This window comes from Perca fluviatilis, chromosome 16 (genome assembly GCF_010015445.1).
Source record: "Perca fluviatilis chromosome 16, GENO_Pfluv_1.0, whole genome shotgun sequence".
Lineage (NCBI taxonomy): Eukaryota > Metazoa > Chordata > Actinopteri > Perciformes > Percidae > Perca > Perca fluviatilis.
The window spans coordinates 24,561,763-24,589,306 of NC_053127.1; the positions used below are offsets into that span (position 1 = coordinate 24,561,763).

General features: G+C 39.2%; 2 protein-coding genes across 3 annotated transcripts; one reads left to right on the top strand and one right to left on the bottom strand.

Annotated features, from left to right (window-relative positions):
- The first annotated feature begins 234 nt into the window (after positions 1-234).
- Positions 235-4,624, top strand: gja2 (gap junction protein, alpha 2). Its single transcript, XM_039776655.1, has 2 exons — positions 235-381; positions 2,763-4,624. Exon 2 carries the CDS (start codon positions 2,814-2,816, stop codon positions 3,873-3,875), a length of 1,062 nt encoding a protein of 353 aa, XP_039632589.1. The 5' UTR covers positions 235-381; positions 2,763-2,813; the 3' UTR covers positions 3,876-4,624.
- A 5,207-nt stretch (positions 4,625-9,831) lies between these two features.
- Positions 9,832-25,794, bottom strand: tbc1d8b (TBC1 domain family member 8B). Of its 2 annotated transcripts, XM_039777502.1 has the most exons (21): positions 25,668-25,794; positions 23,038-23,148; positions 22,749-22,867; positions 22,264-22,489; positions 21,192-21,432; positions 20,672-20,879; positions 20,388-20,555; positions 20,123-20,284; positions 19,742-19,892; positions 19,337-19,551; positions 18,633-18,750; positions 18,236-18,521; positions 18,014-18,143; positions 17,839-17,937; positions 17,688-17,756; positions 17,333-17,573; positions 17,178-17,243; positions 14,084-14,176; positions 13,778-13,825; positions 13,571-13,668; positions 9,832-13,407 (listed from the first exon to the last, which is right to left on the bottom strand). In XM_039777502.1, the coding sequence occupies exons 1-21, from the start codon at positions 25,792-25,794 to the stop codon at positions 12,982-12,984; spliced, it is 3,402 nt and encodes a 1,133-aa protein (XP_039633436.1). In that variant the 3' UTR covers positions 9,832-12,981. The 2 variants fall into 2 exon arrangements, with proteins under 2 accessions (XP_039633436.1, XP_039633437.1); XM_039777503.1 differs by lacking the exon at positions 14,084-14,176.
- Positions 25,795-27,544: the final 1,750 nt, after the last annotated feature.

Genomic DNA, 27,544 nt, shown 5'->3' on the forward strand with positions numbered 1-27,544 from the left:
CACCATGAAGTATAATTACAATCAAAGTCTTTTTACACTGACTTGTAAAAAATACTAACGTTCATCCTCACTGGACTCTTGAGCTGCCACTCATTTGAACAGGAACACCTCTTATACTTTTCTACAAGAATGTTTTCATCTGTGCTCGCAAAGATACCAGACAGGGGTTTAGTTGTGGTGGCTTGTTGAACACTGGGCATTGATCAGTTCAGAGTGGGAGGGCAGCAGGCGGGATCATAGAGCCTTCAGTGAAATCTATCTAAAAGTTTATCTTGGCGATTCAGTTTCCTCAGTGGCTCAGGAGAACATGGCCTCGCTGTGAACTAAAGAGGCTCCAGCTGACTCTGGATCTGCACTGCTGTAGGAGATGAACATTATCAGGTATGTTTTTCTTAATGAAGATACCCAAGATAATTATTTTGAATGTCTAACTTAATAATGAAAAAAACCTAATACAGTTCTGAAGTTAATTTGGCCATCTACACTACACTACACACCTTCTCATTCAATGTGTTTCTTTATTTTCATGACTACTTACATTGTAGATTCTCACTGAAGGCATCACAACTATGAATGAACACATATGGAATTATGTACTTAACAAAAAAGTGTGAAATAACTGAAAACATGTCTTATATTTTAGATTCTTCAAAGTAGCCACCCTTTGCTTTTTTTGATAACTCTGCAAACCCTTGGTGTTCTCTCAATGAGCTTCATGAGGTAGTCACCTGAAATGGTTTTCACTTCACAGGTGTGCTTTGTCAGGGTTAATTAGTGGATTTTTTTCCCTTATTAATAAAAAAGCAAAGGGTGGCTACTTTGAAGAATCTAAAATATAAGACATGTTATTTCACACTTTTTTTTAAAGTACATAATTCCATATGTGTTCATTCATAGTTTTGATGCCTTCAGTGAGAATCTACAATGTAAATAGTCATGAAAATAAAAAGGAAACGCATTGAATGAGAAGGTGTGTCCAAACCTTTGGCCTGTACTGTATCTAAGTATCAATTTGGGAATGAAGGCTCAGCAAGTACTTGCAACAGTTACTAATGTGTGAAAAGTGTTGATCCTTTAAGTGATCCTTGACAATCTTAATGTATTTCAAACAGGTGTTAAGATTCACAGTATGTCCACTCCTGATCACTAAAGGACATGTACAACTATTTTTAAAGTACATTTTTCGCTATGTTGTAACTAATAGGCTCTGAAATCTAAGCTAGAAACCTAATTCTGGAGTCAGGGAGCACTGTTGGGTCCTGTGTCACAAGGTCTCCCCAGCCTGCTCCAGGGCTTTCTCTCACAGACAGTCAGCTGTGTCCTGGCCCTTTTTATCAGCATGCAGGACACAACCATTGGGAATACAAACAATGGATTCATGATAAATCAGTGTTTCCATAAGTCTCTTCCATACAGTAGCCTTTGGTTGTATGGTGACCATTGAAGAAAGCGAATCATATTTGTAATGATAAGCATACAAGGAATATCATAAGAAAATTGCATAGCAACTAAACAGTTTTTGTGCTTACTTGATTGAATGTGATTATAATTTAAATATGTAGATTGTCACTTTAAATTATTATTAAGATGAATCAGATTTAAAATTTAACAGACATTAAAACACTTGATTGAATTAATGGTTCCCACATTTAGGTGTGTGTGACACAGGTATTGTGCGTGCATAAAAACACCAGACACTGTATTTGATGATGAGTAATAATAATTTTATTCTCTTTTTTCCCTTTTCGTTAGTTTAATCTCTCCATCTGATCAGCCCAATCTTTGTCCTTATTATTTAATTTAATAATTTCCACCTCTGGGGTATTGGTTATTTGTTTTTCTAACAGTATCACTATCCTCATTATTGTCACCATTACGACTACTATCATCTCATTCATTACTAATATCCTTTGTATTATATTTTCATTATTATGTAATTGCTCAAGAAGATGATAATGACTTTAAAAATAACATCAGTTAAAATAATAATAATAATTAAGAAACTAATAATAACAGTGATGACAATAATAGTAATAACAGCAACAATAATAATAATAATAATTATAATTATAATAACAGTAATACTTACAATGATAATAACAATAATAGCTTCTAAATTTCTCTTTTAAGTTGCTAGAATAATTCTTTTTTTAATGACAATGGATCAAATGACTATATATGTGAAGGGGGTCATTTGCAGTAGCACACCCACAGAAAATGATCATCCGATTTTGCAGATTCCCATAGCTCTATGTAGAAATTAGCCTCTTTCAACAGATAGTTTTGGTTTTACAGCCCACAACTTTAGTGATTAGGTTCATTTTCACCTTTCACAGCATCGTTATCGGACGCAGCAGCCAACTGTAATAAGCAACAACAAAAAAGGCTTTGAAAACCCTCTATATGCTTCCTTCCGAGACCCAAACCACAGACACACATAGTTAGCAACTAGCTAGCAAGCATAGTGGAGCATTAATCTGCTAAATATCCAAATATTTCCCTCTGGAGTTTAGATGAGACCAAAAAAGAAGAAAATCAGTTATCGTTGATTTCAATTTCTCTATGTTAGTATGTAGTGTATTTTTAGCAGGTTCAGAAAGATAGAAAAGATACAAGAAAAGATAGAAAACCATTTTCACAACCACACAAACCATGTCAAAGGAAGGGCCTGAGTCTGTTTAAATGACTAGGCCATGAGTCTGCCGCATTACTGTGTGTTTATTTCATCCAAAACAATATACATTTCTTCCCTCTCCTTACAGGTGTCTCTCCTTGTTTTGTCGCTAAAACTGAGTCTATATTTGTGAGTCAGTATGGGGGACTGGAACTCATTGGGGAAGCTGCTGGAGAGTGCCCAGGAACACTCCACCGTTGTGGGCAAAGTCTGGCTGACAGTGCTGTTCATCTTCCGCATCCTAGTGCTGGGATCGGCCGCTGAGAAGGTGTGGGGCGACGAGTTGTCTGGCTTCACGTGCGACACCAAGCAGCCTGGTTGTCAGAACGTATGCTATGACAAGACCTTCCCTATTTCCCACATCCGCTTCTGGGTGATGCAGATCATCTTTGTTTCCACCCCAACTCTCATTTATCTGGGCCACATCCTTCACCTGGTCCGCATGGAGGAAAAGGAGAAGCAGAAAGAGAAGGACCTTGACATCCACAGTGAAAAACACCAGCAGGTACTTGGCACCAAAGCAAAAAAGGCCCCAGTTAAAGACAAGCAGGGCCATGTCCGTTTGAAAGGCGCACTGCTGCGAACCTACGTCCTCAACATAATTTTCAAGACCCTATTTGAAGTAGCCTTTATTGTAGCTCAGTACTTCCTGTATGGTTTTGAGCTCAAGGCGATGTACACCTGCGACCGCTGGCCTTGCCCTAATGTGGTTAACTGCTACATCTCTCGACCCACTGAGAAGACAATCTTCATCCTCTTCATGCTGGCCGTGGCCTGCATCTCCCTGCTGCTCAACCTAGTGGAAATGTACCATCTAGGTTTCACTAAGTGTCACCAGGGCCTTGGTTACAGACGATCACGGGCTGCAGGCGTGGCCTCCGAGGCCCTAACTGAGGCGGTCATGCCCTATGTCCCAAACTATAACTACTTTGCTGGTCATCCTGCAGTGCCTGAACCTTTCCCCACAGATTCAAAGTACAGCATGGCAGAGCCAAACTCTGCCTACAACAGCAAAGTGGTTTACAAGCAGAACAGAGACAATATGGCTGTGGAGAGAAAAGGTAAAGCAGAGGGAGATGATGTGAAGGAGAGGAAAATCTCCAGCCCTGTCTTTGAGTTGCCCATTGAAAATCAACGCAGAAACAGTCAGTCAAGCAAGTACAGCAATAACAAGAGCAGGCTGGATGACCTGAAGATCTAGGGACTTTCTGTGTTTTTATTCAAGACTCAGGAACAGCAGACCATAGCCTATGAAAACATATGTATGAAACGCTATTTGGGACAAAACTATTGAATGAACACAAAACAGATTACAGTTAATAAATCACAACTTAATTAATTCACCTTGGGGTATGAAATCATCAACTACGCCCACAATGACTTGTTTGTACTCAAAAAACATTCTGTCTACACATCTGCTCTTGCATTTTCTGAAGTTTTGACTTGCAGATTAATGAATATTCAAATTTGTTTTGCACTCGCTCAGTAGTTTTGACATTAATGGACTTCCATACCTGTGTGTGATAAGGATGCAGATAACTTGAGAATTGTTTTGTTTACAATCAATTTACTTACTAAAACTGTGAGATACGGAAATTATGCCAAATCAAAAGCAAAAAGCTGTTGTAGACAGAATTGAACCTCTCACTGCAGTTTGAATATGTGAAATGTTTGGGAGACACAAGCTCCAGCTTTTATTGCAATGTTACTGTACTGTTTGTGGAGAATGCACAATCCATTACTTCACTCTAAGGACAAGTTTTTCAATTTAACATTTGCTTTTATCAACCAAACTATGGCCAATAAATGCATGCCTATTTGGGTTTTTTACAAAAGGTAGATATGTTGATACCCAAACATTCAACTGTTATACTTAATTATTATTGTGTGACTGTGTAATTTGATTAAACTGATGTTAAGCAAAGGAGTGTTCTGTCAATATTCATGTCAAGTCAGATATCAGATCTATAGTGATCATCGAGAGGCCAAAAATAACATCCATTTCTTTCTCACCTGTCATAGAAATGTCACAGATATACTCTGGCCATATTTCTTCTACTCACATACAGCTTTTCAACAACATACCCACTGCTGGAGGCAAGTTGGTGACAGTAATAAAAACTGTCATAAAAATGAATTATTTATCCTGCAGCTCAGCAAATGTCACAGTGTTAGAGCCAGACTATGTTAGTATTCCCATTAGCTCTTATAAGATGGCTGATATTTCAGTGTTTATCACAGCATTAATTCATCAAATGTAAATTTAATATTTGTGACACCTAGATTTCAAGTTTCTGGACGTCAAATGTTTTAGTCTGCACAGTTTGGTTTGCACTGTCACCTCGTTATACACATTTTAATCATTTAAGTAGGCTAGATGTAGACTTGAAATATATATAAATAAATAACAGTTTTTAGCGATCAACATGAGCTACCAGAGGAGAGTTGAGATTCATTCACTGGGCCTATTCACAATTTAAAAATAAATAAATAAATTAAGCTCCACTTGATTGAAAAACTTCGTTGTTTGAGATTAAGTGTCATGAGTTTATTCAAAAGATAATGTCACATGAGCTGAACAATTTACATCACCATCAAAAAATGCTTGCAAATATGTATTAGTTATAAATCACATGCTTCTGGACTACATCCAAACAGTGTCTTATTTTAATCTGCTATAGCTCAAGACAAGAATAATGTAAACCATAGTCTTTATTTACGACGGTTTATTTACGGAATAGTTATGGTGCCACCAGACGTTCTGTCGGATGTCCCTCATTTTCTGCTTTCTTTAAGTTAACTTTAAACTCCAGTCGGATCGAGCAACATTACTGGAAACTCTGAGCAACGTTACAGGCTGAAAATAGCAAGTGCCCATATTATGAAAAACACTTTTTCTGTTATTTTGTGTCTCTGGTGTTTCCACACTCATACAAACTTGAAAAAAAAAATAAAACATCCATGCTGTTTTGAGTGAGATACGGGTTTCTGAATGTCTTCTGCCTTCAGTCTCCGGGTGAGCTGTTCAAAATCTGCAGGGCCAGGGACATAAAATAACACCCCAAATCCCAGAATAAGTGATTTTTTCATAATATGGGCACTTTAATAATGCTCAGTTAATGTTTTGGGTGTGCATTTATGTTATCTGGGTTTTAGTTTTGTATGGTTAATTTAGTGTTCATGTTTATCTACATTTATTGTTGCACCATGACCGAGACCCAGGTGGGGACTGATGGCTTCTGGGCAGTGAGGAAGTGTTCAATAGCATAAACACAGATTGGGAATTAGTTCTTCTGTCTCTTGAGTGAAGCTTTCCATGCAGCACAATGCATAGGAAAACTTTTACCTTTCTATTTTGTATTTAGTAAATGTATTGAATACATTATTCTTAAAATTATACTGTTATAAAGGAAAAACAATATTTACATGTCTTTATTAGTGATACGTAGACCTAATGCTTTGTAATTCTTACGTTTCTTTGCATATTTAACTTTAATGTAATCTCCCAGTAGATGTTTTGGTCCCACTCCGCCTCTGTAAAGGAGTGTATTCCCGAGACCATTTTGAAGAGCCACTCTCGCTGCGCCGGAGCTTAGCGCCACCCAAGACAATTGTGATTGGTTAAAAGAAATGCCAATAAACCAGAGCATGTTTTTCATGTTATGTGGAAGGGCCAGACCTTCCTTTGCAGCGCATTGAAGATAGGTCTGGCAATACGAGACTACCTAGGCCAAGTCCCTATGGACTGAGCTACTACGGCCTTAAAGATTGAGTGTGTAGGATTTAGTGGCATCGAGCGGTCAGGTTACCGATTGCAGAAAGTAATTGCAAGTTTAATGTATTGAACACATTGTTAAGCATCAAGCTAAAGATAATATTATTGCATGATCATGGACCTGTTACTGATTTCATAATACAGGTTAACATATCTATTAGCTGGATGGAATCTATTTCTATTATTGTAGCGTATATAACATATAATAACGTGATATTACTGGTAGTTTCCCTAGACCCAAAATTACATTTTACACATTTCTCTACATCTATGGACTAAGAGATGGCTAAAAGGCCCCTCATTGTACATAGACCCACCAAGCATGTAGGAGAAGCGTTAATTTGTGATCACTCATATTAAATAAACATCATAATTCAATGGCATTATGTAATAAATAGAGGGTTTGTAAGATTTGTGTAACTGTGTTGTGCAATCACTGCTACGGTTCGATTTGCCAAGTGTATATATGCAGCCTTGCTATTTTCTGCCTGAAGCTGCCATTTTAACTACTTGGTTTCCAGCAGCTGCAGCAAAATTGCACACACAGAGTGTGGTGTGGATGGACCCGTTACCAAAACACATACCATCATACACTGGTGAGAGCTCTGCTTCAAAGAGCTCCTCACTGCTGCTATAAATAGCTCTAATGCACACTTGCAGGATATTGTGGGGTAAGAAGGGAAATGGGGGGTAGGGAACCAAAAGTTTTAATTCCTGCATCAGCAACAATAAAAAGTTGTTGATAACAATTTAGCCCAAATAAAGACAGAGAAAGTTTATTGCGTATGGTGCACTGTGTCATCTGCCCTGCAGCTGATTAACAACCGCAATGGTTTCATTCATTCAGGCAAATACTATAAAAAGTTGTTGGCTCTGTGTGAGGAACAGACCCAAACGTTTTTTACAGTTTTCAGCAGTAATCCAGATTAAAAATCTATAGAATTTAGCAGACTTTTTTCTGCTTGGGGTGGAGATGTTTTAACATTCTGAGTTTTATTTTACATTTTTAAAATTTGTTTAAAATCTGCGGAAAATCTACAGACAATTCGGCAGAATTCTGCATCCGCAGATTCCGTGTGGCCCTGGTGATGAAGCTTTGTTTGTTATTCAAACTAATTGTAGGTTTTCATTTTATTTTGTTTTACAAGTGTGTCTGAGAAATTTTTAATTTAAAAGCACCAGCATAATTTTATTATCATTGGTTTAACCAAGGCCAGTGACATGTATGATTAAAATATCAATCATGGTGCAAAACGGTGGTAGTCTGGTCAGATAGGACAGTTTGCCTGTGAGAACTTGGAAAAAATGCTTAAGCTCTCCATTGGCTTTTACTTGTGTTATGAACTAAGATAAGAACACTCAAACTGCCAGAGCAACCTGATCTCTCTTGACAGGACAAGGCTGAAAATTGAACAGGTGATAGGGGTGAAGGTTGTGAACTCTGGGTTACAACCATATGCAACCAAATCTCTGAGCCAGTAGTATGAGTGATAAGCAGAGACCATCCGTCACCGAGTCACACTACTCGTAAATCAGACAGACAGAGTGCAAGCTCTCGGACGAGTTAACAGAGGGACATTTCACTATTAATAAGATATATTGTGGGCCTGTATGGTTCTATGTGTTTGTCATGCCATGAAGAGGCTATTCGGTAACACTTTACTTAAGGTTTTCTACATAAGAGGGACATTACACTGTCATGAACACATGACACTCACATGACACTCACATGACACCGTCATGACACATGAACTCTAACCCTAACCCTAACTTGTCATGACAAAACCGAAGGACACTTACAAAAAAGGTGTTATGTCATAAACCTTGTTTATAATGTTTTATGACACGTTCATGACAGTGTCATGTCACTCTTATGTTGAAAACTTAAAGTAAAGTGTAACCGGCTATGTCACCAGTGAGCAGACAGACTATAAGTGCCCTGCTTTTTAGTCAAAATATGACCCACTAATGGAGAAAAAGGATTTGTGCTTCTCTTTCCCCAAAACATTAAAGCTTGGTCTCTAGTACATGGTAGCACCATATTTAATTTTGCTCTGTCTACATGCTCCAATGTGGAAAATAAGAATGTCTGGTTTTCAAAAAAGTTGAATTCTAATGCATTTTCATCCTACTCCCACATACTGCACATGTGGTGTGAAAAGCCAGGAAGTAAACAAGTAATATCAATGTAGTTTTATGTATATCACCAAGCGCAGTGATTTTTAAAAAAGCTTTTAAAGGTCTTATTGACTGGCTGTGAAACTATGCTCTTCAAAATGCATTATAACATAACCATTATAACCTAATGTCAGGATTTTCCATTAAAATGGTTATTCTTACTGTAGGCTGGGGCACCATATGAGATGTGACCCTTTTAAGGCTTTTGTGGGCCCAGATCTGGACAGGAAAAATTCCAGGGACTTTAGATATGTATTGTTTGTTGGTGGTGGGGGGAATCAGCTGTTGTTGGGAGGGAGGGGCGAATAATTTCCACACCTGTGGGTGACGTTTGGACCTTCTCTCATGACTATGACAGATACAATACACATGTATTGAGTCATTGCTTCCTTGTATCAATTGACAGTGTAAAAATAATGTGTAATGTGATAGAAGTTGCTCGTAGTGATGAACCTAAGGAGAATTTTAACCTGAATCTGCAGCTCTCCTCGGCTTTATGGAGTTTTAAAGCAAGTTTCAGCTCATTGTTTAGCTGTCTGATACACAACTTTAATGTGTTGGTCACTGTACCGCTTCATAATGTTGTTTTGGGCCACAACAGGCAGCTGTTGTAATACTGAACATAGGCTACTATTCTTGAGCATTGAGCAAAAGCTAATATTAGGCTACTGCGTGAATATGGACATGCTACGGATTTCATTAAACAGGTAAACATATATGTAGCTGGATAGAATTTATTTCAGATATTGTCGAAGATAATGATATTACCGGTAGTATCCCTAAATCTATCTATGGACCCTAAATTTATCTATGGACAGATTATGAAATGGCTAATAGGCCCCTCATTGTACATAGACTCCCCAATCCTTCCTTTGTTGAGACATTTTAAAAATGATGTTTTCCAAAAGGAATTTTTACTTAGCCCTTTGATTGTCAAACTAGAGGTGTTACAACAATGCAGAGTGATTATCCATCAATAACTATATTTATTATACATTCAATCTTACTAACTATCCCTATATTGTATGCATATAGACAAATATAAACATGACTTACTGACAGACAACGCAAACAGGCAGAAGCTTCTGACCCTTAAAACACACAGAAATAAGTAGCCATTAACACGTCAAAAGTCACATTTCAAGTAATGTTGGTGTGTGTAGATCTAAGGTGCTTCAGGTAACACTCAGAATGACCAAGAACATATTATTCATAGAATCGTCACTCTTTATTCTGATACCTTTGAATGGAGATACAAAATAAATAAATCATAATCAAGCAGGTAAACAGAAATATCTGTGCTTCGCATATTTTGCAAAACAAGCTTTTGATCAAAAGCTACAGGCTATACCAGCTGTAGACTACACTTGCACATCTAAGGACTTGATTAATCATATATTGATGCAGGAGCTGGAGAAGTATCCATGCCTACTTTATACACTCAGATGCTTAATGGCAAATCTGACAGCATGCCAGAGGGATGAAGATTTCCAAAATCAGATTTTCCTTCCTCTGTTCCAACAAAGTATCTCCTTTCATTTATATCCCCACCAAGCCGAAACCACTGGCTATTTGGAGCTAGAAAACATCATCTTAGGGGACTTTTTCCAAAAACTATGCCTAAAGAAATAGTTTGGACATTAGTGGGCATCACAAGGTTTGTTTTGTCTTAACCACTTTTCTACATGTCTTTCTCTATAAAGCCCAACAAATGAATTCTTGAGAGCCAAAATTTCTAATCTTAAAGATGTTATCAAATAGTCAGAAATAGACTAAGCAATAACATAAAATGAACTCAGAACCCTCACAGAAAGATTACAAGAGGTTGTAATTTGCATTTAATAATAATAATAATAATAATAATAATAATAATAATAATTTCATGACATTCAGAGACGTTAGAAATGCAGCATGAAACTGCCAGGGAACACCCATACTGAAATGGTCAGACCATGGTCAGAGATGATTGTTTTAAATAATGGAAATAGAGTTGCTGTTTTGAAAGGTTTCTGAGCTCTCCTGTTGAAACTCTGCCACTTCAGTAGTTTCATTATGGCTTTAGGTACTAGCCTGAAACCACAGATCGAGCTTTGGATTTAAGCAGTGACACATCAAAGATGAATGGGGTGTATTTTAATATTCTAACACTTCTAATGAATTACTAATAGAATTAGTATTAGTATTATTATACTAATTATTATTATTATTAGTCATCAGTGAGAAATTTGTCTATTCAGATTGAATGAGTAATGGGTGTTTGCAAAAAGCTTATTTTCAAAGAGTATGTAGAACTCACTTAAACAATCTATATATCAATTAACCCAATAATTACAAAATGAAATACATTTCAGATTGGACCTTAAATCTTAAGTGAAACAGCAAATGGCAAAATAAAGACAAATATAGGACACAGAATTGCACTTGCGCTTTAACAGCTTCTAAAACACGTTTCCCCCCTAGACAAGCAGAGATAAAGCTCTATGAATATGGCCCCTTGAGATGACAAGCTGCAGCTATAGCAGTCATGACCTTTTTGAATCCAACGCCTTTGAGATCTGGCCGAGATACGGGCATATCTAACAAAGTATGAATCTTCAACAACTGTGCAAATGATTCACTGAGATAGAAGCAAAAACAAAAAGAAGCAGAAATTGCACAGATAAAAAGGAAACTGAAATACTGAAAGTCAAATCTGGCTTTCTGTAGCGAGCAGTAATAGTTGCTGTTCATTGAAAGCTAGCATAATGTGGCGAATCCTGTAACTATGCTACACATGCTCTATATTTTAATGTTACAGACATTTGTAAGCTATATATGATATACTTTATATATCCCAGGTTGAATAAAATATCCCTTTTCTCCTTATTATTTTACACAAATTGCACCCTGAGATTTGATAAAACAAAATGTCCTTCAAAAGCTCCATGTCTTAAGCCTCATAATACAATAAACGACTATTAAACTGATCTTTATGTACAAAATGCTGCACTTATACTAGAGAACATCCTACAAATACTGTAAGACGCACATAAGCGAACAGTACATCAACCAATCACACTCTGAAGATAACACGCTGCACATTTCTGAAGCGGATGCAGATTTCCCTGCAGCAGCACTAATAAATTCAAGCTATTTTACCTTGACAGACCATAGTTTCCAGTATGACATACTTGAAGTCATGCTAAAATATGTTACTGCATGTGCTGCTGTTGGAGGAACGAGACAAATGTGTGGCAGTACAGACAGCATCCTCTCGTGTGTTATTGCAAATGTATAATACCATAACTGAATCTTTCTTGCTCTCAATTAAATGTATCTGACATCCTCACTCAGATAACCTCTGAAATCAATGTATGGCTTTCAAGGACAACACTACTGCTTGTCCTTACTCACTGTACTACTGTTTATTCTGTCTCCAACTGGAATGCTGGTGTTTTCTCACAATAAATTGACATTTACAGAATAACACTAATGTTGCCTAAGAACAGGAGACACTGAAGTCACGGGACACATTAGCATTTACAGTTTGTTTCACTATCGCAGTGATTAGTTATCTGCAAAAACAAAATATATCAAGATATCCAGAGGGAGAATCTTCCTAACCTTGTTCATGTCATTTGTTATGGATTTGAACCTCAGCATGACATCAGAGACAGACGGAAGGACAAACTCTTCTGTCATGTTTCTAAATATAGGAGACAGTACTGTATGTCCCATGCACAATACAAAACTATACCGGTTGTGCTCCATGGCATAAAAGGGAAACAAATGTGTCAAACAAAATTTCCATAAAATCCGAAAAATCTGAGGCTACATAAGAGAATGAATAACCCTAATGCATAATCAGATTTGAGGAACGACAGCTTACAGTATGCAACAAGGCCTAACATGAAAATGCACTGAAGGTGTTGGTCAGTGGACTGTAACAACAGTGCTTGTGTCTTAAAGTGACTTATTTCATTAGCCATCGTTGCTGATCATCATCTGCCTGAACATCGAAGACACACAGACACAGACACACAGACACAGACACACAGACACAGACACACAGACACAGACACACAGACACACACACACACAGACACACACACAGACACACAAAAAACACACAGACACACACACACACACACACACACACACACACACACACACACACACACACACACACACACACACACACACACACACCAGATTTTAAAATCTGATCTCCTTTTCATTTATGATACCACTTTAGCAGTAATTTCACTGTGTGCCTTGCAAAAAAACTGCTGCCCCATCCAAGTAGAGAAAGGAAATTCATGGTGATTTCTGGGTTTGAATTAGAAGCAAAGTATCAATTCACTAATGTTTCCTTTCACTTATTTGCCTTTAGCTTCAGCTGGGCAACCCTAGCTTGTCCCAGTTTAGTCTGAATGTCGACAGGCCTTTCAAAGAAGCGGACTATGGTCGGCTCGTTGAGCAGAGAAGCCAGGACCTGCTCAAACGAAAACGACCAATCCAGCTCTGTGAGGTCGGGCCCTGCATCCTGACTGTTGCAGGAGCTGGAGGTGTCGGAGTTCTCTGGGGTAGTAGAAGCTTCTTGGGTTGAAGACCCCGCAGCAGCAGTGTTGGCAGGTTTTGTGGACTCGGGCGGGCTGCTCGACTCATGCAGCCTCCGTCCCACCTCTTCCATCCTCAGGAGAAGGCTGGTTACGTGGGCCACGGCTTGGTACAGCGACTCCTCCTCTGGGTCGCCATGAAAAATGTTGTACAGGGTCTTGGAGAACTGGATGAACTGAGTCTGAGATAGAAAAAAAAATAAGAAGCTCATGTTGTACCTTCATTCATAATTTGACATATCAAATAGGCTGTTTTATTGTACAAATGTGAAGTTACATTTCTTTTTGCCACTTCAGATAGAAAATGGTGTCTTCAGGCAATAAACACAACATGGGTTGAATTACCTGATTAATTCGGGGTAGGTCCTTGATGGTTTCCTCTTTCTTAAGTATTTCGTTTTGCCATTGTTTCAGATAGGCCTGCAGGTCCACTTTTCCTCTACCTGTTAATTTCATACACACACTCAAAACAATAATCACACAAAACTAAGACATTTACAGTTTATTTTATATAGCCATGGAGTGTTTATGATCAAATGGGTGAAATCCTACCTCTTTCAGGGCTTTTCCTTATCACACCATCTTCTGGTAGATCAAATGCTGAAATATAGAAGCAGCATGTGAACAAACTGTATAGAGAAATGCTTCAAAAACAAATAAATTCAAGTAAATCAAGACACAACATTATGACAGAATATAGGAGGAAAGTACGGAGGCCCTGAAGGGCAAAGCGCAACGACACAACAGAAAACACAACAGCAAATTGCAAAACACTTTGCTTTCCCCTTCATGGCCACCGTAGGAAAACGTGAAGGTGAAATTTAAGTTTTAAAAGAAAAGAAGAGTAAAGAGGCTAACCAGCGAGTCTACTCAAGTGAGAAGAGTCTTCAGGCACTGGAGTAAAGTGCTGGATTCTTTGTTCCTTTATGTGCAAAGGACTACCTGTAAAAGCTAAAAGATACCAACTGTTAGTGCACTGAGAGGAAAGATGAAGAGACAGCGGTGATAGAGGATACACATGAGTAGGGTTGGGCATCGTTTGGATTTTTACAATTCTGATTCCAATTCCGATTCTTCCTTTCGATTCGGGTTCTTATTGATTCTCGATTACGATTCTTTGAGGGGTGGAGTTGAAACGGGTCACATGCTTATTTTCACAAATAAGAGGAAAGTTTTATTTTGATTCAATGGTGGGTTGCAGTTTTACAGCTTTTTCAATGCAAAATAAAGCCAGACTGGAGCACCGCTTACTGTGCTCCAAGGCTGCAACACAACAAGCGCCTGGCTGCTACGGAAACCACAACTTGCGCATATTAAATTTGGAACCCATGATCAGATTTGAAACCAAATCCTCCAAACGATTCCAATAAAGAAATGATTCCGATGGAATCGTAATTTTTGACACGATTCCGAGTAGGAATCGGTTCTCGATGCCCAATCCTACACATGAGCAATGTAAATGAAATGTGTTAAAGAATTTGATTAAAGAAAACATAGATATCCATATACACCCCCTTATCAGTTTATACAATCTACTGTAACCCCATCTAGCAATCTTGAAAAATATTGCATCTTACTTGCTTTACTTATATGCTCCAACCTCCACCAAGGACTCTGTGTTTGTGTTCATGGATGCATGTCAGTTTGCACTGCTGGATTACACAATAACCCTCACAAGTCAGCAGTGTCATTATATGTGCCTGATAGCTCCGTGCAGCATAACGGCACAGCTGGAGGATTGCCATGTTGGTTAGTCGTTCTGTGCGTCTGTGACATGAAATCTGTTGCTGATAATCAGGAACCAAACAGAATGAACCTTAAAAGGTGCTGTAGGTAGGATTGGGAAGATCCAGGACTAAAATTTTAACATCAACAACTTCTCAGTCTCTCCCCCCTTTCTGCTAAAGCCCAAAACGGTCTCCTGAGCTCTCCCCCCACAAGGGAGAATGAATGTGTGTGCATGAGCAGTGATTGACACGCAGTTAGACACCCCCCTGGCCATGAATCTGAACAGGGAGCTGTGGATTTTTGCAAATCGCACTACAGGCTGTAGGTGGTGCCAGAGGAGCCAGATTTTTTTTCTAATTACCTGCTTCATGTAGTTATACTGGAACATAGAGTCAGTTTCAGCAAATATGACAGAAAGTTAGTTTTATAAGTCTTACCTACTGCACCTTTAATGATTTTGGTGACCTTTCCTCACTTGCCAGACTCCGGCTTAAATTTCCACCTAAAATCTAAAATCTTATTTAAAATCTAAAGGGCAGATGAAAATGAAACTATTGATTATCTGCCAATTTTTATTATCTTCAGAATTTGACCTTTCCCTCGGGTTAGCGATACAGCACATGATCCCCTTTGCACACAGATAACTAATGATCAGCTGTGAAAACATATACACAAAATTTTGACTTGCACACCAGATGCAGTGTAATGTAATAGTCCATTTGCCATTTGTTGACTTGTTCACGTTCCACAGATTTACAATTGTCAATAGTAAGTGCAATCCTGATGTTAACATTCTGAGCACTCCCATTTGTAGCTATACGTTCAAGGTACAACAAGACATTTTGTTGTCCCTTCAACCAATCAGGACACAGATGATGTAACTGTGTAGTCATTGAAGTTGCTGAATACAGCTGCTATATTTGTGTTTGGACTGAAAAACCTGCAGACTCTCAGCTCTAAATAGCACATGATTGCATTTCCTTGATCAATGGAGTGTTTGGCCCCGCTCCTGGGCTCAGGGCTGTGTTTCGAGTGTTTAAGGTCACTGTGGTTTACTTTTTCAGCTCCCTGCACACTTTCCGAAAGTCAACAACTCTGCCGACTTTGCATGAGGGAAACACCCACAATGCATAGCGATGTGATGTCAAAAACAGGTGATGACAGCGGATTCTTGCATCATAAAAACCAAAAACTAAATGCATGTGTAGTTGTTTGTCTAATGATGGTAGCCATGGTGACATCAACTATTTTGATTCGGTCCAAAAAACCTCTTTTACTTCTACACAAGAAGCAAACAACAAACTGTCCACTCCATTAAACTCCATACTGAAATATAAGCCTCATTTCCCTTCTTCACTATAAGCCTTCCACTTATCAGAGAGTGTTTGGAGCCCTCACACCATCCTGCATTTAGACACTTACAGTGATGTCACAGGTGACGTGGATTAAAGTCTGTGAGGGTTCAGTACTAGGGACCTGTCCTTGGTGCTGAAGCATCACACACTCTACACGAGACACAAAACAAGCTTTGCTGCTTGATGTTCACTGGCCTGGCACATCACAAACGGTGACTCAGTGCCCTTCTGCTGCTAAGCTGTCAGCTGTAATTTCAGCAATTCATCCTCATCACAGATCCTCCTCAGGGAGATACTCGTCCACTGCAAAATGCCCCTACAGCTCCTTACACCCATCGTTGCCATGGTAAAGTTCTTTCACCCAACATAGACTATTCTTACCCCTGCCCTCAAGCACGCACTGCCACATTGACAAAAAAGAGCCACACATTCAATGACAGTTTCTACCCCCGGGCAATGTGCTCACTCAACAAATGCTGAGTTATTAGCTAGATTATTTAAATGACAACTCCTACATTTTCAAGCCCAACAGACCCTGATGGTCATCTGACCTTGTGTTTTACTTTAGGCTGATTCTGTCTGCTGCTGTTGGGTTATTTCTCTCATGTTAGGTCGAATCTAGAGAATGATAAGGATCCAGTCTGAAAACACTTGCTGCGCTTGAACTTTGAACCTGCAGGAGTATATCCTCACTGTAGATATGTTGTGAGAGAGGACAGAGGTTGAAACACAAATCTATTTTTTAGTTTATATGAGACAGGTGGTGGTTACTACCACAACATGGGTTAGGAGTTGTCACATGAGAAATGTTAATCTTTTTTCATTTTGATTTTCTTGATTTTTGGCTTTTTCAATTGTTCATCACTCACCTGGTGGCAGGTGCAGCTTGAAGAGGAATTTCAGCTTATTTGTGAACGATCCACTGTACAAAGTATCTGCGGGAGAAGAAAGTAGAAATTATAGCAGTGGGGATACTAAGGTTAACGGCTGCGGTTAGTGAAGAGCAGAGAGCGAGTGAACTTACCAAGGGCACAGCAGAACTCTTTAAAGTTGACGAGGCCATCCTGGTTCTCATCTATCAGGCGGAAGATCCAGAGAGAAAGGGTGCTCTTGGGGTTGCAGAAAGCCCAGGGCTCCAGCAGGGAGAAGAGCATGCTGAACTGTTGGAAACCCAACTGGTACTGCTCCAAATAGGCCAGGCTGGGGTCATGATGGAGCAGAGCTGGACTCTTCATTGTCCAGTAGCAGCAGAGGAAATGCTGCCTCTGCAAAAAGAAAACAAAGAAAAATGTAACGTGTCCACTTCTCATTTTTTTATTACAACTGTTGACATTTTTGTATGATGACACTGAAGATACTGCATCATGCATTTGACTCACTTTGAACAAGTTATAAAGCCTGTCAAGATGTGAGGCACTGAATCTGACTTCTTGGGTCACCACCCGGATCTGAAAAAAGATATGACTAAATCCTTAATACCACAGTAACAATGCAAGTTCACTAACTACTGTACACTCAACGGCTACCTACCACATTTTGTTTGGTTGTATCCTCCAGTGTCTGGATCACATGCAGTTTGTTTCTTTTCCGTGAACTCTCGACTTCCTCTGAACGGATATTTCCATATTTCTAAAAATAAAGCACAATTTGTTAAAATCAACCACAACACAGAGATCGCTGAATAAAACACACAAACATGTTGTACCTCGTAGGCCTCTTTGATCAGTTCACTGATATCCACATTAAAGTGGGATGCTTTATCGTTATTGCTCACTGAAGCTTGCTGCACTGTTGGAGGCAATGGGCTGTCTTTGTTGGTCACACTGTCAAAGAATCTGAAATAACACCATCAGAGAAAGAAAGACAATCATTAAGACCGTAATGTTTAAAACATAATCAGTCCCGCTTTGTTTGTATTCACACAGACTTGTTGAGGATGGTGACGGCCTCTGCATCGTCGTGGCAGCTGATCAGAGCCTCCATGTTGTAGTCCAGCACTGCCAGGCCGAGCTGCAGAATGGCTTTTATGCCGTCGTAGAAAAAACAGTCCACCACGTTTACAGCGCTCTCTATGGGCAGGACACTGATGAAGAGAGTGAGGAACCAGGACAAGGACACGGACGAGAAGAAACTCAGGTCTGTCATGTGCTCCACCAGCTGGGGGAGGTTTTCTCGAATCAGGTCCTCGAACACCGCCTGGTCAACCAAAGCACCTGAAGAAAGATTGGTAACATTTCACAGTGCAACTTCAGTCCTGAAAGCATTCAAATGTTATGTCCCAAAATTACCAGCAGAAACACGATGAAAATTGCATCCCTTCTCACCAATAATTCTACGGTTAAAGTAATCCGGCAGCATCCTCTCACAGACAGCCACTAAGAGCCAGAAAGCCTCCTCTTCTTTCGCGTAGAGCAGGAGAACTGACGTGAGAATGTTCATGGCCTGGACAAGAAAAAAGGATTTATAAAAAAAACAGACTACTTTAGTTGTAAGAATAAGGTTGACTGCAGGGAGGAGGTCAGTATAAATGTGTGGGTGTCGCAAATATACGTTTTTCAGAGAATCAGTGCCTGATTTCAGTTGTTTTAGATCACCTGTGGCCTTGTTTTTTTAAATCACCTCTGCTTTTCAGAGTTGCTGCACTCCTCAATGTCATGACCAATCACAGTAAAGGACATAGGGGTTTAAAACTGTTAAGGGTTCAAAGTTTTTGTTAAAGTGTGACTCTGTACCATAACTGTCACCTCACCTTAAAAGAGCAAAAACAAAAGGATAATCTCACATAAATTACCGCAACAAATGAAGTGATAAAGAACGATCATGGAAGCAAATGCACAAAACCGTTTTTGTGTGCATGTATTTTTTTATATTCATCATATATTTTCTGTGATAACAAACGTCTGGCTACATACCGTAATTAGCTAATGACGGTTCCTGTATTTTAGTCAAGGCTTCAAGGCCTTCTGAGGGTTTGTAATCAGAGTCGATCAGGGCATTTCTACCAGCTATAAACAACAAATCTAAGTACCTGGCAATAGCCAATTTTAGGGTTCCTGTATGCATAGGCAGTGAGGACTCTGCGTAGAGCTGAGATTCCTGTGTCACTCTGAAAGGCAGGGTGCTCTGGCAGAGAGCGGTGTAAGTCTCTCTCGATCTCATCTGTCGCCAAAGTGCTTGTGCCCAGAGACTGTTCAACCAGATCAGTGTAATAGCCGGGATGAGTGGCCATGTCGTTCACAGCTCCTACAGAGGCAGAACCACAGTCAGTCCAAAAACAGATGCTGCACAGATGCTCCCACTCCTAGCATGTTTTACTTAATTATTTATGTTAAGTAAGAACTTTAGTATTTTCAATCATGCAAGCCTTCGTTAACAAATCACTGAGACTGCATATACCTTACTGTACACGCAGTAATGTCTGCCGTATAAATACCTGAAAAAAGCATCCACAGCTCTCCTCTCAAGGCCTCAGGAACACCACGAACAATCAGGTCTCGTGTCTTCCTGGTGAAGAACATACTCGTGCCACGTCCATATTCGGAAAAATGGATGTTCCAAGACTGTTCCTTCATCTTTTCTTTAAGCTGTCACGCACATGTAGCACACACCAGAGTGTTATTCTAATTGCTCTGCAACACTGTTAAAACTGGTTGTATATCTAAACAGATGCATGCTTCATTTTTATCTATGTCCACCTCAGAATTGATTAGATAACCCCAATCCTGCAGAGCGTAAGAAGGTTCTGCTGCATTACAATCACATGCTGCTGAAAACAAGCGTTAATGTTTAATTTGAAAGAAACTTTGATATTTACCATTTTGGGGTCTAGGTTTTCAACATCCTGGGGGTGGAAAACAGTCATGAGAGCCTCGGTGCTTACAGCCTTGCTGCTGTCTTTCTGTCCTACCATCAGTGTTACGTCCTCTGGGTTGTCCTCGAAGTGATTGATGAGGGACTGGCACGTGCCTCGTATGGCCTTAGTCATAAATGCATATCATGTGTTAATGCCAGAAAGCACTGCTAACTCTAAGTAAAGAGTACAACGCGGCACAAAGAAAACAAGGGTTAAAACACGTTACCTCTGAAGATGCAGAGTGCTGAGGGCTGGCACTAATCCCACACTTGCTACGGATCGTGTTGGCAAGCCGCTGATAGTCCCGCACCTCGGCGAAACGCAGCGCCTTCTTGCCACGCACACACACCGTTAAAGCCCTGCTGCTGGAGTCTGACTTCTCAACATTAATAACCTGGAAGAAGGCAAGGTTGGCAGACCACAGATTCATTAGTATGCAAGGTGCTATTTGAGACGTTATTGGCAGTGTTTTTAACAATCTAGTTTCCAGTTTTAACAATCTCACTTTACCTCTCTCATTGGAATGATGACATGGCATTGGCTTCCATCTTGGCTGGCGAAACACAGGTAGTTCTCAGACAGACAGATCTTGCCAAGTGTGTTAAAATGGCTGAAGGGCACCCACAGGAAGCTCTCATGCACCTCTAACAGGTTCTCCTCTTTGGGAAGCCTGAAAAACGTCCGGAACTGCTCACTCTTTGCATGCGCTTCGAGGCCTCTGTGGGGGAAGTAAAGCAGAAAAGAACGTCATGAGCAGAAGATCACGTTTGAGTTTTCTAAGAACATCACCCAGACTCACACAGTGTAAGTCTGGATGAGGAAGTAGTCAGAATGGTCAAAGTAAACAACAACAGTAGTTGACTTTAAAATATCTGTCACTGTAAGACCTATCAGCCACTCCAGGCAGGTTAGCACAAACACAAATGCTTTTCCACATAAGTCAGACATTATGTTTACTCTGGTTCTTCAATCTGGCAGCCAGCACTAAAAGGATCATGTCATGCTGTGCAGTGCAGCAGACAGGCAGTACCTCTTGGTAATTTGCATGGGGTCGGAGAGCGCTGGCTCTCTCTGGAAGGCCTCTTTATCAAAAAGACGCTTGATGGAGTAGTCAGCCAGCTGTTCCATGATAACAAATGTTTCATTAAGGTGCATCAGCATGGAGAAGTAGTGATCCTCCCCATGAGCCAAGACATGGATGCTCTCAGTCAGGATAACGTTAGAGGTTTTCTCCAGCCTCCAGATCTCATCCCAGGAGATGATCAGCTTCACTGCAGAGTCATCACAATACATTCAAATTAAATTAGTGATTAAGGCTCACAGTAGGAAGGACAAGGATCTTGAATGAATGGGTAAGTCCAATTTCTCAATAATTTAAATGTATAAATGCATTTAATCAACAACATATTTCATGGTTCCATTATAAAGAATTGATGATACAGAAAAAAATCTTAAAATGTCACTTGATATTATTAAATTCAGTGTTATCCTTTATTAGAGCTGGGCAATATATCAATATTATATCGATATCGTGATATGAGACTAGATATGGTCTTAGATTTTGCATATCGTAATATCGTAATATGGCATAAGTGTTGTCTTTTCCTGGTTTTAAAGGCTGCATTACAGTAAAGTGATGTCATTTTCTGAACTTACCAGACTGTTGTAACTGTTCTATTATTTGCCTTTACCCACTTAGTGATATCCACATTACTGATGATATATTTATCAAAAATCTCATTGTGTAAATATTTTGTGAAAGCACCATTAGTCAACACTACAATATCGTTGCGGTATCGATATCGAGGTATTTGGTCAAAAATAGTGATATTTGATTTTCTCCATATCGCCCAGCCCTATCCTTTATCCACACTGCTTTACAAGTCTGCCTCCACGATTAGGTCTGTTATGATGGTTTTTCACAATATGGAACCTGTAATTACCTGGAGCTATTTTCTAATGAAAAAATGTTCAAAGAATGTTCAATTTAGACCATAAATGCCAACTATGGTGGCCTTTAGGAGCTGCAAAAGTCTTTGTTACTACCAATCAGGGGAAAAAAATGGCTGCTCATGTTAATAAATGTCACAGAAATGGCTTACCCTCAGCTCCCAGCAGGTATGAATAGAAGCAGAGGAAGTTTGTGCTGAGGTACAGCCAGCCCTGGCAAGGCACTTTGCCTCTCCAGTAGCTGCATGAGTAATATGTGACCAGTTTTTCCTTCGGTGGCAGCTCAAACCACTTCTCAAACCTCAAAAGTGCTTCTCGGAACTTCTCCGGATCTTCCTCCAGTACCAGGGATGATTTCCCTTCCTCAGCGATAAGACCCTAACACATTAAACATTGACGGGTTACTGCGGACTGAGGGCGATAACATTACAGCGCATCATCTTCCTTGAAGCTGCTTGAATCAATATCTTTATATCAACCATGGAAAAAGGACTGTGTGTAATGTAGATTTTGCTCTTGGTGACAAACGCACACTTATTCGCTAAGTTGCCAGAAGAACGACTCCAAATAACCAGGTTTAGTCATAGAGTAATGTTTATCATATAAAATATTTTATAGCATGAAAATAAGTTCTTACTCTAATCTTGCCCTGTACAAAGCTGGTGATGTCTTCGCTGGAGTCAAAAACAGAGAGTGTCCTCATGATGTTCTGCTGCAGCCAATCCCAGTGCTGAACAATCTCCTCTTTGGTGACACCTAACCCAAAGCCAAGAGACAACAAAAATACCAAAAAAAGCATGTCAAATATCATGTTTGGGTTGTTGGTTTTTTTAACTGTAAAATCTCTTGAACTTTTTTTCAAACCTAATCATTTGACAGCACTATTGAACATTTTTCCAGGAAAGGATGAAAATACAGCTACATACCACATGCTATGGTCCAATACACTTGTGAGTCTGGTGTGTGATGTAGAATGCGGTAGGGAGCAACTTTGGATGTGGAGTCCAACACAGTATCCAGAGTTCCCACAAGGAGGCCTGTAACATACAGTACAACAATATTTTTAACCACCAGTGTCACACATGATCTTCAGCCATGTGAACCCTTTGAAAATCAGAAAAATAAATACCAGATATGATATTCAAGAAACTAAGAGCGACAATAAAACCTTTCATTGTTTTATTATTGACAAATCAATGTTTGTTTAACTGCTGCATTTACTGATAAACGACCATCTGACAGCATCAGAAAATATGAATAAGTTCAGCTAATTTAGTCGTTTATCAAAAGACCTGTCAATCAATCTTTTTTTTTAATACTTGGATCGCTATGACTATGCCTTTATACTCATACTGACAGTGTAGAAATAGGATCTATCCCTAACCCGCAGCCAAACTAAAATGAGCGAAATCTGTTACCACAACTTCTCTCTGACATGCCCTCCATGAATAATTAACAAGGTTGCAGTGAAACCACACTAATGCACTGCATCAGCATTATACTAGCCTGCCAGCTGAACATATGTTCTACTAGTGAACAGCCAAGGAGTAAAGGATTCAAAGGATCAAACACAGATCATTTATAATATTTTAACCGGTGTAGAACAACATCATACAGTAGAGCATAGACATAAACACATAAAAGATACTTCAGACATAAAAGGCTCTTGTGCTGGAGAAGGCTTCATCTACCACCAGGTAGTATTTAACCTGCACTATCATTAAACCAGCCAATCAGGACATTGTTCATTTTCTCTTCAGCTAGAACACCATTCATTAACTTTCATTATCTAGTAATTACCTTACAGCGGCCCCACTGTGGCATGTGCTTAGAAAGTGTAGGTTACAATCATTGGTGGTATTACAAGCATTACTTTTATATACTGGCAGGTAACAATGTTTTTTTAAACATCCAAGTCAGTAAATAATGTCATGCAGTTACAGTAGGTGGTTAACACAAGGCTGTGTCTGCATCTGCATGGTGGGAACTGAGGACCTGAGGGTGCACTTGATGTTGCGTGATTTAAAAGGGGGTGCCACTATTTTCAAGAGTTCACACACACACAATTTGTTTTTGGTTTTAACAGTTCAACTAGTTACTTTGAGCATACTGCACCACTCTTTCCTAAAACTGGCACACAATGTGTGTTTAGGGTTAGTTATTGTCCATCAGGGGATATTTGGCTTCCAGTAAGGAAATAATACAAACAGTTCAATATAAGTAAATAAATAAAACTCATAATAAACTACATGGAGTAGTGCAACCCATGATTGACTTTTCCTTAGCCAAGACTTGTCATCTAAAATTATCTAATCAATGTGTCAGATAATAATATTGCTGGCCAATTATACCTTACGTGTGTGATTTTGTATACATACATTATTCACATTTCTGTAGCAAAAAAAAACAAACAGGGAAAGCTGTAATACCAGCTCTGCAAAAGATCTGAGATCTGGGCTGAAATGATTAGTTGATGAATCAATTAGTTGATCAACAGGAAATTAACTAATTTAACAAGGAAAAATGCAAAACATTCACATGTGAGGTTTCCCTTCCCTTTTTGGCTTCATATCATTGTAAATTCAATAACATTGGGATTTGGACTACTGGTAATAATTGACAGATTGATCAATAATAAAAAACAAAACAACACAATCAGTAGTTTGCAGCCTGCAAAAACCACTGTCAGGGTTTTATCTCCTCTCCATGCTTTAAAAAACGTTGCATCTGATTTTAGCAATGCTAAAATATAACCTAAATTACAGTATGACAACGCAACTACGCATGAATGTCTCCACAAAGTCGCTGACGCATGTATTGCCCAGGCAGGGAGCAGCAGTCCATGACATTGCAGTCATAGTGGCATTATAAATGCAAAGATTTTCTCTTATATTTCTAGCCTCAGGGAGAAAGTGGTGCAAATATTCACAAACTGACTGAACAGCCGTGGGGCACAGAAACAAAGGTACAAATCCCTTAAGGGATATAAGGGTAATATATCTGTATATTCTTAGAATATAGCTACTCCAAAGTAGCCTTCATGATTGTGTCTGCTGGTACTGTGATTGGAGTCTAAATCTGACACAATAATGGCTCAAAGTGTTTGGGCCTATGAACATCCTGTAACCTAACCACAGGCACTGGGTAGAGCAGGATATGAAATTAACTGAGTTAGTGGACAGAAAGACTTTTACCCATGTAACCTCCTCGTCAACTCCATAAACAAACCCAATTTTTTGAGACGTCATCTACACATAAAGAGACCTTTACTCTTGCGAGCTGGCGTGTCAACAAGATCAACCAGCTGTTCAGCATCTGCTGACGCGAGTAATTCTGACACTTGGCTTGGCTTAATAACGTTACCTGTTGCTATGAGGATTTTTGTTCTGTAGACGAGGATACAGCACCCGCCCTATACACGACAGACAGCACAGCTATGCAGACGTATGGCGAGTAAACCCGTGAATAACTCATTTGTTTGAACGTGGTTCGGCGAAGACGCAGCGGCTGTCCCACACATGCGAGGAGGTGATAATAACATAACCGCTAACGTTACCTGTCAAACCGCCTCCACCTTCTCCGTAACCTCGTCTCCTTTGCAGTACGAAGTACTCGTTATCCTCCTCGGTGACCCATAATTTAAACGCGTTTTTCAGCAGAATCTCATCAGGTTGGAGCCACATGTTTCAAATGTCATGGAGTTATCTATCAAATACACCTGACATGTCACAGTTATCTGTAACGTAGCCCAACATCAAACCCGTGGACGTTTGTTTGTGTCCGAATCCCTCCCTTCCCACGTCGACAAGAAATGCTGCCAATGCTGCAGGGCATTCTGGGATTGTAGTTTCTGACGAGAAGGCGGTCCTATGACATTCATTTATATATGTCAATGATTCTCCGGGACCATGTCCGGGAGCAGCTGTTTCATGAATAAAATGGGGAGGGAATAGTTTTTATTTTTCATCCAAACTGCAAAATATATATATTTTTTAAATACTTTAATAGAAAATGCTTTTTTGCAATCACATTTGTATTGCTTTTTCTACATTCCAAAACATACAGTAGGTCTTTTTTTCCCGACCCATTTCTTAATAACTCCAAATAAAAGACGAATAAGAGAAAGGTTTTAGGCCTATACATAATAAATTAAATTACTTTTTCAAAAAAAGAGAGCTTTAAAAAGTGCATGTTTCAGTTTTAGTTTTCCTTTATTGCCATTTCTGTTTCTGTTTTTTAGACTAACTAAAATAATATTTTGCATTGTAAAGTAGCTTATTATTTCAATGAACTTGTGACAGTGTTTGCTCTATATTTAGTCTACATTTATGTCTTTGTTGTATCATCTTGCCTTCTTTATCTTCAATTGAAAAACGTTTTAGCTGTACTGTGTACATTGTTTTTTGTTGTTGTTGTTTTTTTTTACACATTTTACACATTGTCTGAATGGTGTAGTGTTTACACCATTATTATTAGGCCTATTATTATTATCGTGGTTGTTGTTGTTGTTCAAATATAGATACATTAAAAGATTTATACAGACCAAAGATTTTTATTATCAGAGACACAAAGTGTTGACAGGGCATACAATAGCTTCACAGCAAGCGAGGTATACATTCACTTATCAGCAGCATAGCACCACCATATCTATACTGTGTATCAGTTTGCTTCCTAAATGCAATGGAAACACTAATAGTATCATCATAAAAATCAGCAGGTCTTGGTGACAGTGATTCATTTGAGTAACATGGATGGGAAATTAAACATGCACTTTAATGCTTCTTTTTCATTGTCTCTTTCATTCTTACCACTAATGCTATAGGGAAACTTTAATAGCAAACACACTTTAAATATTTTACTTGATCTACAAATGTTAACTGTAAAACTGTACAAGATTCATGGATCTACTGTGCTGGATCTTATTATGATCTCATGGTGGCAATTAATTGAGCACTAATAATTGTAAAAACTAAGTGTGTAATGTGTAAACATGACTTAGTTGAACTCCATGCAGTAAGGCTGTAAAATGTAACACACCAAACTTACATGATTGTTGCTTCATTTAGGAAGGAAGGAAATCATAAGTAAATGAGAGTACCATGCTGGCTAATTCCCTAAACTGTTGCATCAAAGAAAATGCAGTGTTGAAATACCATTGCTGTTGCATTAAGGCACATGTGTCAAACTCAAGGCCCGTGGGCCAAACCCGGCCCCTCGCAGATTTTGATCCTACCCGCAAATCAATTTAGATTCACAATAAATTTTGGCCCGCCTAGTTGTGCACCAAACCAAAAAGATGATAAACTGTTTTCAAACTGTAATTACCTGACACTCAAAGCAGAATTTGGCAGATTTGCAGAATTTGAGACTCAGAAATCCTCCCAGAAGCAGAACGTTTTCATATCCAGGCTGTGGAACAGGTTGCTGTTAGTC